Here is a 12,527-nt window from a genome sequence, read left to right as displayed (position 1 = left end):
CAATTCAAACTGTATCGCCTCTGATGACACTTTACCTGGCATCCTCCAAGGACTGCTTTCTTTTCTGAACTACAATTAGCCCTCAATGCCTCCTCCATGACATTTAAAATATACTACTTTGTATTCATTTTATCTTGTGTGCTCTAGACTTATCTTGTCAATGAGATGGCATGTTTCTCACCAGGCAAGCACAAGAAGATACTGAAATAAACAACCACACAAGCATATTGCCCTTATACTCTTTTTTTATTCCATCACCTAGCACAGTGCCACATATCATAGGAGCTTAATAAGCATTTGCAGTTATTTTGCTACAGGAGAGTATGATGAGAAATTCTGTTCTACAGTGATTGGTGAGATACAGGGAGTTTAAATTTCCCAACACTTCTAGTTTGTAGATCTATGTATTCTGACATGGGGATGCTATTGGCTTTACTTAAGGCTCTGCAGGCAAGAGAGAGCATTGGTCAACAGTTCTGACCCCCAGGCAGGGTCTAAATAGCAGTCACAGAGGGGAGTGGGCTGTTCCATAACCTCCTATCAACCTGACTGTGAAGCTAGAGAGATCTGACTTCTGAGGCGTTACTTGAGCATGCATGATTATATCCAGTAGGTTATTGTTAATTCTATTTAATTAGGGCAAAGAAACAGGTCAACGTGTGGCCCACTGCACAGTTTTTACTCTATTCACCTTTTTAAATTAAATGGGTAAAGCTTATGCATAGGATGTTTTCAACTGATTTGTCCCTACAAACGTCATGTTCAGAGTAAGGCACATGGGTACAAGATGCAGGAGAGTAGAAGCAGGGATGTGCATCTATACTGTAGGCACACACGCCTCTTGGCAGAGGCCACTGTAGGGCCTACTCATTGCTCAAATTAAAAGGCTAAATTTGTTTTCTTTATTTAGAATGCAACTTCTGTCTTTGTCTCACACTAATTTTTGTTCTTAGCATGTATATAACACTCTTGGCTCCCAAATGCTAATTGTTTTCAGTACTGCTAATTAAGTAATTAATAAAACTTGACTGTGAGGTGGATAAATATTAATAGTATCTATTGGGTGGGAAAACACATCATTCTCCTTTGCAAGGTGGGGAGACAGAAACAGAGGCGTACAAGTGTGGATTTGCAAAGGAAAAGGAAACTGAGAACAACTCTGGAAGTTCTTCAGAGGGGTAATAAAAATAAATAAATAAAATAAAATAAAGAGAAAGAATGAAAGAAAAAAAATCAATATACTCTGGAGAGTTTTTATAAAAAGTGCCCAGATTTCAATGGCTGTTCCTATTAATATTACTTAAGGCATGGTAAAAGTTCAAGAGCGGGAACACAATTTATCGACCCTGAGAACTCTGTTCATCACAGTTGGCTTGTCCAGCTCAGCACGTGGCAGAGGAGGACAGGGGAGGCTTTAGGAACGTGACATTCTTGGTCTTACAATCACTGACAAACAGAAATGAGCTGCTCTGAACTCTGTAGACAGAAAAGAATTGCTTGCATTGTTTTTAATATCTTTATTCTCTTCCGTCAAGCTGTGGAGAGTAACTGATGCCAGACAGTTAGCTTCCCAAGGTGCTGTAATCAAAGCCATGCTTGTGTGCCCCTGTGCACACACATAAACACAACCAGAGTGGACAGACAGAGAGAGAGAGAAACAACTGTTTCTTTGACCACTGCCGTGGTTACTGGGCAGAGGGGGCAGCAACTATCTTAGCTTCCTCTGTGCTCACGACAGGAACCCGCTAACATACAGGAGCACATGACACATTTAGGGTAGGTACAAGAGCAGCTCTTCTGACCCTGTCAGTTACAGAGGCAAGAGTTAGATAGCGTCCCCAAGCAAGGCTTTAGAAACGGAAGAACTCTCCCTGTGTAGGTGCCACCGTCTGGGACCACAGCTCCAGGGAGGGCCTGGACCATCCGTCCTCTCTCACGATGTTTCTTCTTCTTCTGTGCCTTCCTAGTAGGTCTGAGGCCTCAAGAAAAGGACATCGCAGGAAGTACAGGGTCATGTCTTCTGATATGGAAAACGGGGCATGATGTATAATTTTATCATGGGGAAATAATGCCAAAGATTTGACCACATTTGATCTCATGATTTGAAAAAAATCACAGTAGTGTTAGGTTCAAGAATATAGCCAGACCTGGTTTTCTTGCAATGTGCACATCACTATCATTTAGAAGCAGAGACTGAGGGATTATTGGTAAAGGTGAGAGCAAAATACACTGAGCAAAGTGACACACTGGTCTAAAGGTCCCTGGCCATCGTAATGATCCCAAACCACAATCTCCCTGGAGGATCTGCACACCTGGTAAGTTTCACCTGTACTTGGGCTGAAGAAGATTCTGGACTCACTGCTATACAGTACCTATGGGAGTTCAGTTACTTTATGCACTTAAGAGTAAAACCATTATTAGCTCCAGGCTGAGGTAAATTTAAGCAAGTACTGATTGCTTAGAAGCAGGACATATACTGACATTACCATGGGAGTATTGGTGAAAACTATTTAAATCTGATTTTAGCCTATAAAAATGATATTATAGTGGTATGCCTATTTCAGAGGCACTGTCTGTCATAGGAATACACCGGATTTGGGGTTGGAGGGCCTGGGCTCTGGTCCTCATTATCCACAGGACCTTGAAGAAGTGGTTTATTCTGATGAGGCCTCAGTTTCTTCATCCGTAAACTGAAGCACTGTACAAACTGGGGTTTTCAAGAGATCGATGTCTGAGCTGCTTCGTGGGATGGCTTGCCAGGTGCACCTTGTGCTTTCCCTGAAGTGTAACAGCCTCTTCTGGTCACATCCCTTCTCAGTGGCTTTCACTGATACATGCTTATCTCTGCCATAAATGCTAAGACTATTGTAAAAATAAAAGCCATTTCTGGAAAAGGCCGTCATGTCTCAGACTGACCAAGAGTTTTAACATCAGATATCTAAGAGGCAAGCCAGGTGCCATAAATGTGTGACTGAATCGGGATAATGCACAGGAAGTGGCGAGTCCTGTGGCAAACTGTATACTGTACGCCTTCCTCTTCTCAAGGCCTTTAGATTAAATCATTGTTAATCTGGGTGGTGGCTAAACAGTTTATGAAATTTTGGTGGACTGAGCCCATTACTAACGTTAGGTGATCTCAGGGTTAAATGCTTCTAAGTTCCCTGGCAATTGTGAAATTCCAGGGTTCAAATAAGATTGATTCTGAGAAAGCTTGACTCCAAATTTAGAGTCGGTTTTACTCCACACATGTCAGAACCTGAATGTTCTTCTTGCTAGAGAAGACAAGCAATGCTTCCAGAAGTTTTAAGAAGTCCCTTGGCTACCCTGCCCTTTTGTTTTATTCCCTGCAAGCATATCTAACCATCAGATTTCAATCCATCTGTTGATGTTCATGGCATCTCTCTCTGTCCTACTGAATTACAGTGGAGAAAACAGTAAGTGCTGGATGGGATCGTGGAGGCAGAATGGGGCGGTGGGTCAGAGCATGGGGTTCGCAGTGCAGCAGCCGTAGGTTACAGCACAGGCTCCGCGGCTGCCTAGCAACTGGAACTTACGGGAAAATTATTTTCTTAGTCCTAACTTACTGGGCTCCAGTGAGAGCAAAATGACTTAGTGCATTTAAAGTGCTGGATGTGGCGGTCTGACTGCTTATAAGTGCCTGGTAAATATAAACTTTCTTCAGAAATCAGATGACAGATAGAACATTGTGACCGAAGGGGACAAAGATGGTTCAACTGCCCCTCCTACAAGGGAAATATGTAGCAGTTTGGAGTTCTTTCAGCTACAAGCCATAAAATTGTTTTCTGCTTTTACCTGAATGGCTACACTGCTGGACTCCACCATATACCAGCCTTACTCCATGAAGGTGAAGAAAAAACACCATATAAATGTTTGGTTATTCCAAAGAACATGTAGATAAGACTGAGATTGTTGAGATGGAAAAAACAGTTGCAGGGAAAATGCTTTCCTTCCCAGTTTGGTGTGAGGGGCAAACAAAACAGAACAGAACAAAAAACACTGAAAAACCTAGGAGAGTTAAATTGTCAGCAAGTGTAACTAACTTAATAAAGATAAAATATATTTCAGATAAAACTATGCGTTTAGCCTGGATTACTGATTTCACTTGCACTTATAGACCTGGACCTATGATTTGGAGGCGTAAATAAAGAGAGCTGGGTTTAATATTGTCACTTTAGCATTATTGATCTAAAGGGGGACAGTCTGCTCTCTTAAGGGAATCTACAAGTTTTTGAGATAAACTGAATTATTTGACTTAGGACAGTGTATGTACATTTAACAAAAGCTGGTAAGTTTATGGAAATATTTTTTTTTTTTCCTATCAGTATTGGTAGACTCTGTTACTCCCAGATGCCTGTCTGGGCTGATTCATATGTCCTGAGAAATGCTTTTTCAGTTGCCCAGTGAAGAGCTGAAGCCATGGAGGATTTGCTTTTGTGTCATAACAAATGATATATTCTAAAACTGCACAGTTATGCCTGTAATTTCATCTCAAGGACTTTTTTGTTGCTTGAATAAATCACTCAAGATTTCTGTTTTTACTCTGTGTCATTGATGTTCCTCTTTAGAATTTGTTTTCTCATCTGCATTTGGAATACATTTTATTTCCTATATTGTACCCTTAATTAAAAAGAAATTTTAGTCTTTTTGTAGCAATTTTACAGTCCCTATAAAAATGGGAAGGCATGCATTTCTGCAGAACATGATTCTTCTGGAATCTCCGAAAGCCCCCGGCTTCTCCTCCTGCCTCCTGGTGTCCCTGAGGTATGCTATCTCACGGTAGCACGTCTTTCTGCGTCTCACTGCTTAACTGTACCAAGGTAGATTTATCTGTTTACTAGTTATTACTTGGATTTGTGTAGCTATTTTTTGTGGCTGACCTGAAGGGTCCTGTTTTCCTTTTTATTGTACCAGACGGCTTCCTTGTCTCTTTCCTGAGGTACCATTAAAAGAGACAGGCAAGAGAATTCTTTCAATAGTTGCACACAGAGCTGCACTGCACTCCCTTCATTCCTTAGATGTGTAATTAAATGAGCACAGACTTTCCAACAGGAGGAAAACAAGTGAGAAATTAAAGCCTTTGAAAAAGAAAAGGCATTCAAAAATGTTGCAGCAGAAATTGCAAGTTGCCTTCCAATCTCTGTTTCTCACCTTCTTCCACAGAAATATGACAATCAATTTTCAGCTGGGCACACACCAGAATACAGACTTCTTTGCTAGCTTCATTAGGTGTGGCTGTGTGACAAAGGTCTGTTGCAGGAGTTGTAAGCAGGGATGTATGAAAGCTTTGGGAAGTCTCCTTTGAAAGACAGCTGGTGTGTATGTGTTTTACTCTCTTCATAATCTTCAGCTTTTTTCCTTCCCGATGGCTGGAATATGGATGTGATGACCAGAATATGGATGTGATGACCAGAGCTAGAGCAATCATTGTGGACCATGAGGTGACCTTGGAAATGGGGACCACATTACGTGGAATAACAAAATAGAAGCCAGGGACTCTATAAGCTTTATGAACAGAGCTACCATACCAGTCCTGTACTGTCTAATTGCTGATTTATATATGAGAAAGAACTGACATTTTAGCTTATTTAAGCAATCCCCCATTTTGGATCTCTGTCACTCACGATGGAACCTAATTCTAACTCACATAAGTGTACTCAAATCTCTTTATGTCATGTTAGTGTAAAATATGAAGCAGTTAAAATTATTTGCAGAAGGACGCATGACATTTTGACAGAAGTAGTAGGGGAGAAAATCTAGCAAATATATTATCACAATGCTTGTATGGTATAAATTAATGATAATATCTATTTATCTGCATGGGAAGCAGCCAATCTCTAATAAAATTATTTTCAATTAAGAAAGTCAAAATGGAATAAATTATTTTGCTCTCATTAGTCACATCCTCCTGAATATTCTGCATGATCTAAGAATTCGTTTTGGAAAAGGAGTCTCCATTTTACAGAGAAAGAAATCAAAATAAACAAAATCCGAGGGAACTATTAATAGAATTTAGCTTCTCAGAAACATTACGGCAAGAGATGGGAAACATGCAGTAAAATTTACCAAACAAGCCAAATTTGGGCAAATGATGACCTGCATTTACCCTGAGTGCCCCCAAGATGTGATCTTATGCTGTCTGAAGGCAGAATAGGGGTGTAACAGAGGAGTAGGTACAGAAATTTCATGTGCAGTAGTTACCATTTATTTCATAATTACCACAAACTGATTCCTAGGGGAACTGCTCTAGATGCTTCCTCTCAAAGGATCACCACAGCAATCGTGGGAGGTGGGAATTGTTGTCCCCACTTTGCAGAAGAGGAACTAAAGCTCAGAGAAATTAAACACTTCCCTAACCTCAAAGATCTCTTGATGAATTTTAGGCTTCTGTTAATGTTGTCCCAAAGAGGATATTCATTTTATGGGAATTGGAAGAATCCATCAACTTATTTAAAGTTTGTAATTTACTAAATAAAAATGATAGGCTGGCTTTTCTTCTGGGTACATGGAAATATCTTCTCTATACAATGCTTTCTATTATTTTATCAAGAATTTGAATTTTATGATTCTATTGATCACTGATGTTACTTCATGTGCCATCTAAAATCACATAGTTTTAACCTAAGTGAATATATACAAAAATATTGCATCTATGAAATCACAATTTCTGAGTTTGACAACATGAGTTCCTAATCTAGTCATATGAGTACCCTGAAAAGACCAAAGACAGAAAGTGACCTACCTTTTGAGTGAGCAGAGCTTGAACAACTTGATTGGCTACCTTAAAAAATAAAGAAAAAAGTTGCCATTAATAATAATGAGACTTTATATGTACAGACTCTAAGGGGAAACCCATAAGTTTCCCACAGCTTATTGTAGCTAATTAGCATCTCATTTGCCTTTTTCCTCCACTTCCAGAGGATTGTATTCTTTTCATAATAAGCCTATCCTTCTCGGTAATATTTTGCTTTTTCCAGAGGTGACCTTGTTGCTAATTAAGATGGTTAGGCTTGAAAGATCATTCATACCTTGACTTTCACATTTCCATATTTGGAAAATAATATCCTTTCATATGTAAAGTACTCCAAGAAGACTAAAAAATGATATAGTACAAAACACAATCCTAATTATCTGTACACAGTTTCTACACTTTGCTGATTTACAATGTGCTTTGCCTGTCCTTCCATTCCTTTGCTGTCTATTTCACTGCTTAAAGTCACTATGTCCTACGTGCCCTGCTTTCAATCTCAGTGTCTTCACTTACGCCATCCTGTGGTCACTGCTACCTGTAATAGAATCTGGTAGCTGTATACTCCAACATCCATTTTCTTCTTCTTCCTGAGTAACAAGCTCCAATTTCTTTTGGCTGGGAACATTTAACTACATTTCCCAGCCTCTCTTGTAGCTAAGTGTCCCCATGTGACAAAGTTCTGGCCAATAAGATAGAAGTAGACTATTTTCTGGGATTTATAGGAAGTCTTTAAGAAGAAGGGGCCTCACCATTCTTTTTCCTTTTTCTGTCTGGGACATGAAATTACAGTAATGGCTTTAGCTTCAGCAGCTACCTTGACAACGGAAGTTACATATCAAGTGTATCTGGGCAGAAAAATAGGACAAGCCTTGTCCTGATGATGTCATAGAGCTGTATTATCTACAGAACTTCTAAGAAATAAAAATCACCATTATTTTGAGTTTCTTCCAATATACAACCAAATATAATTCTTACTAATATATTAACAATCCTAATTTTCTTCAAGTATCAGACAGCTTGGGACAGCAGGGCAAGCTGGGTCCTTCCTCAGCCCAAGGCAGTGAATCTTTTTTTTTTTTTTTTTCCTTGTCTTTGGTTCTGGTTTGTTTCTTTTAAAAAATTTACTATTTTTTTTTTATTTCAGAATAGTACAGGGGCACAAATGCTTTGATTACATAAATTGCCTTTGCACCACTCAAGTCAAAGCTACAAGTGTGCCCAACCCCCAGAAAGCACGCACCCCACCAATTAGGTGTGAATTTACTCATCCCCTCTGTCCCCTTCCTGCCTGCCCAGATATAATCCAGTCATGGCAAATCCATTCCTTTTCAGTGATTGGTTTAGGAATAGGCATATAACACAATCCCAGCTAAGGGGTACATGTAAAACCCATACTATGTCCCCGGTATTTCAAGGATCTGGCATTTTCTCCAGGTAACCATTCATCATTTCTATATGTATTTGTGCTAAGACTTCTATTTCATCTACAGATTTCAAAACACTTGACATAGAATTGCCTAGTAAACTTCAACATAACATTGAAGTTATGTACCCACATAGCTTATGTTGATAAAATTAAGGTGGACAAGTAAAGTACGTAATATTTTTCAGCCAATACATAAACTGTAAACATTTAGTGGGTTAACTGAAATTGATAGCATTAAAGACCAAGTCAGAATATCCAACTATCCTAGATATAAGGCATTTCTGGTTCATTTATTTCTTCCTTCATTTATTCAATATAAATTTTCTAAGTATCCACTTGCAAAGCTAGATGACTGAGCCCTGGTTCTTGACTTCCAAGAGTGATAATGGGTAGCAGGTTGGCGAGAACAGAGTTATAACACAGTGCGATAAATGCCTAATCATCATGGTAATTCTCTCATTCAACCAAAGACTGAGGGACACATGTTCACCCTCTTTTCCCATGGTGACAAATTTATTTTTGGTGATGCCAAAACTGTACTTGTTTCCCTGTCTAGTATACTGGAACAGATTATATAGTAAGAATGTTTTCACGGAGCTTAATTATTTCTTGACTCAATATTGACAAAAGAGCACATCTTTAATGACAGTTGGCTACCAATAAGTCTCATAGAAAATTAAAACACAGGCTGTCATCAACTTTTGATTAGAAGGCATTCACACCACTGGCAGTAAATGACTAGAATCAGATTGCCCATAATTGATTAGTTAAACTGTATATACAAGAGGACTTTTTTTTTTTTTTCCATCAGAAGTCTTTCCAAATTTACACTGTTGACATTAAGTAAAAAAGAAAGGCCTTTCACTGAAACTAACTATGGTTTTGAAGAAAAAGTATTCTTAGGTATTTTTTCAGTGAAGTTCAAGTATACTCAAGAACTATCATTGACCAAAATAAACCATACTTTCATTAACTGGTATCTTATTTTTCCTTTATCACTTTATTTATAAGTGATCACAACAACAGTAACTGTTATTCAGCCCACACAAACTGACCAATAGCATAATTGTGAAAATCTTTCAGCTTTTAAACATTCATTCCAATTCATAAGTCACTATGAATTTAAAGTCACACTACATATCACTTATTTTATTGTTGGCAAATAAAACATAACAGAAGAATTGAACTATTCATGCAGGTTGAATCAGGAACAATGAACCCAAGTTAATTCATACCATAAATAATTTACTTCTTTTGGACCTCAAACTTTGGATTTGATTTACCTTCTCACAAAACTGCCCAATATCAACATTTTCTTTTCTTTCTCCCAGCTGGTCTCACACTTAAACCATTCTGTGTAACAGCAGTCACATAAAATAGCTCTATCCATGATTTAACAGGAGACACAGACTAATATCCTAACTGTAACAGCCCACAGGAGGAAATAAGTTATATATCTGCAATCCAAGCAGTGGCCCTATAGGTTTACAGACTCTACATCTGACACAGTTCCTTCTGGCATGTACTTTGGACAACTGTCTGCTTTACCTGAAAATTGAACAAAGATACACAAATGCATTATTTCTTTACCTACAGACATAGGGTTATATTACCCAGGAGGACTCAAAGGTTCTTTGCAGAAGAGCAGGCAGGTTGTACAAATGCTTTCCTCTGTACTGTCTATAATGGCAGCGTCCTAGGTTTTGTCATTACTTTTAACAGCTAACTTCCCAGATGCATCAATAGAACAGTTGTTTGGAACTTGTGCCTGTAACCTCTAACTGACTCGCAGGATGATGCCCGGAATGTGCCTCTGCCCTCATCCCAGCATTACACCCTAAGCACTTGAGTTGCAAATAATCACATACCCGCAGGCTCAGCTAATGAGAACAAATCACTTCCAGTGTCACCTGCCGGCTTTCCTCTCTGAAGAATGGAAAAATAGCAGCTGGGCTGGGCCAGAGGGACTCGAGCTGTACTGAGTGAAGCTGGTAGTCCTCAAGCGCCTGGCTTGTTGCACACCCTCCCTCAGGCTCTCAGGAGATGGAGCAGGCCCGCAGGTGAGACAGAGATGCCTGGGAGAGGGCCCAAGTACGCTGCTTACTTCTTTCCCAGTAAGGACTCTCTCAGATGAGCCAGCTCCTCTGACACCTGGCCACTCTTCCTCCCTGCCAAACTTCCAGGGGTCTTGATTCCCCCACTCTACTCCCTTGGAAGGTGGCGGGCAGAGGGAGGAAAAGTTGAGGCTGTGGAGTTGTCTGTTATTTTATTTCAAAACAATCCCTGAGATTGAATGAGAAGCCACACTGGGGAGCTTATTCGGAGAGGAAGCCAATTCCCACCACTTTGAGAAGATGGCCAAGGGCGGGGAGCTTCAGGTTGATGGGTGGGGGAAATGAACAACTCAAAAGAGATCTTTGACAGGCTTCTCCTCCTGCCTGGGGGTCTCGCTTCCATACTTTCAGGTGCTATTTCATCACCCAAAGCAACTGTCATGTCAGCAGGTTAACTTCAAAACCTGGTCCAAAGAGCACGTGTTTTTGAAAATATGCTTTGGAGAAGTTTTCTATACTTCTGAGCTTGGTTTATTGTGCTGAGGCAGCTGCGGGGAAGCATGAGGAATACTGGACCAGATCACAAGAAAGACTTTGGTTAAAAGACTGGCTATACTAATTTTGTACACTGCCACATACTGGAAGGGAGCGCAACCTGCCTCTTCTCAGCCATGAGACAGAGAACTGTTGACCTCTAAAGTTGTGAAAAATGCATGAGATGACAGACATAATCAGAAAAACCACCTAGAATGCCACCTGATATAAAGTAGTCACCCCACAAATGTTATATGCGAATCAGATCGAACTTCCGAGAGTATTTTTAAGTGAGCAGTTAAGAAAGAATGGTTTAAGAATAAGGGCTTTTGTTTGTAAAGGAATAAGGGGTATATGTATATGTACACATAATATACATGTATATATATAAGTCACTAAGTGCCTATATTATTCATTTATCTTACAAAACAATCCTGTAAGATACAAACCAGAAACTAAGAAACTGGAATAATAATAACACACTGCCCCATAGAACACAGAAATAGGGTGGCTGTAACAGGGTTTGAACCTCGGGTCTTCCTAATCCAAAGCCCACATGGTCTCTTCTAATTCAAATCAGAATCTTTTAAGTGGGTATACTATTTTTTAAGGTGATTTAGTCTTTGGATTATCTTTGGGGTTGGCACATAATAAATGAGTGTTCATCTCTGAAGAGATAACTGAAGAAATTAATCTAAATATGTATGTGGAATTTGGGGAAAACTAATTTAGAAATTAATTTCCTGCCGATACTCTCCATTCATTCATTCAGTCACTCAACATATATGGATAAAACACCTAGCATGGGCCAAGAATCTTCTGGGTCCTGGAGAAATAATGGGCAACAGAGTGTATTAGGCTATTAATTATGAAATGTCTGATTTTGCTAAGTTTGACAGTTGATATCTCTGACATTTCACTTTGACACTTCTTGTTTTATTTTTATTGTGAAGGTACATCCTCAGTCTTTTAAATATATGTTTTGGCTTGTGATTATCTGTCAAATTTTTTTTTAAGAGCAATTTTTATAAAACCATGGATAAGTCAAAAACTGGTGTTATTTTTTAATATGAGTTCCTTCATGGAACCAATGTAGTGCAGACAGCTTGAAATACCAACAAAGTGTTTGGAAGGATGTAGTTAATGAACACACGGTATGTCTATAGTTTGAGAAGTTCCATTGTGGTGATTTTAACCTGGAAAATGAGCTACGCAAGTGACCTGAGACCAAGGTGTAAAATGATGAGCTGAAAACTGCAGTGGAAGCGAATCCATCTCAACCTACCTATGAATTAGCAGCAAGATTTGACGTTACTAATCTAACAACATTGGATCATTTGAAACAAATCGGCAAGGTCAAGAAGCTGACAGATGGTTTTTGCGTGAATTAACTGAGCATCAGAAGAGAAATTGTCTCAAGGCTTGCCTTTCTTTGCTGTCACAACATAAAGGTAAACCATTTCTACACTGTATTGTTATGTGTGATGAAGAGTGGATTCTTTTTGACAATCACAAGCATTTGGCACGATGGCTGGATAAAGATGAAGTGCTGAAACACAGTCCAAAACCAAATATTTATCAGAAAAAGCTAATGATATCTGTTGGGTGGTCCAGCACTGGTATTATCCACTACAGCTTTCATGAAACCTGGTCAGTCGATTACAGCAGCTGTCTACTGAAACCAACTGAATGAATGATGAGGATGCTTGCAATTAAGCAGCCAGGTTTGGTCAATAGAGACAGG

General features: G+C 39.3%; 1 protein-coding gene across 1 annotated transcript in view; it reads right to left on the bottom strand.

Annotated features, from left to right (window-relative positions):
• NCKAP5 (NCK associated protein 5) overlaps positions 1–12,527 on the bottom strand; it is a 719,900-nt gene that overhangs the window by 114,741 nt on the left and 592,632 nt on the right. Inside the window, exon 8 of the mRNA XM_069474609.1 lies at positions 6,761–6,799. Within this exon, the coding sequence (XP_069330710.1) occupies positions 6,761–6,799 (39 nt within the window). The remainder of the gene's footprint in view (positions 1–6,760; positions 6,800–12,527) is intronic.

Source organism: Eulemur rufifrons, chromosome 1, assembly GCF_041146395.1.
Source record: "Eulemur rufifrons isolate Redbay chromosome 1, OSU_ERuf_1, whole genome shotgun sequence".
Lineage (NCBI taxonomy): Eukaryota > Metazoa > Chordata > Mammalia > Primates > Lemuridae > Eulemur > Eulemur rufifrons.
The sequence above is the reverse complement of the archived record's forward strand: the minus strand, read 5'-3'. Positions and strand labels throughout refer to the sequence as shown.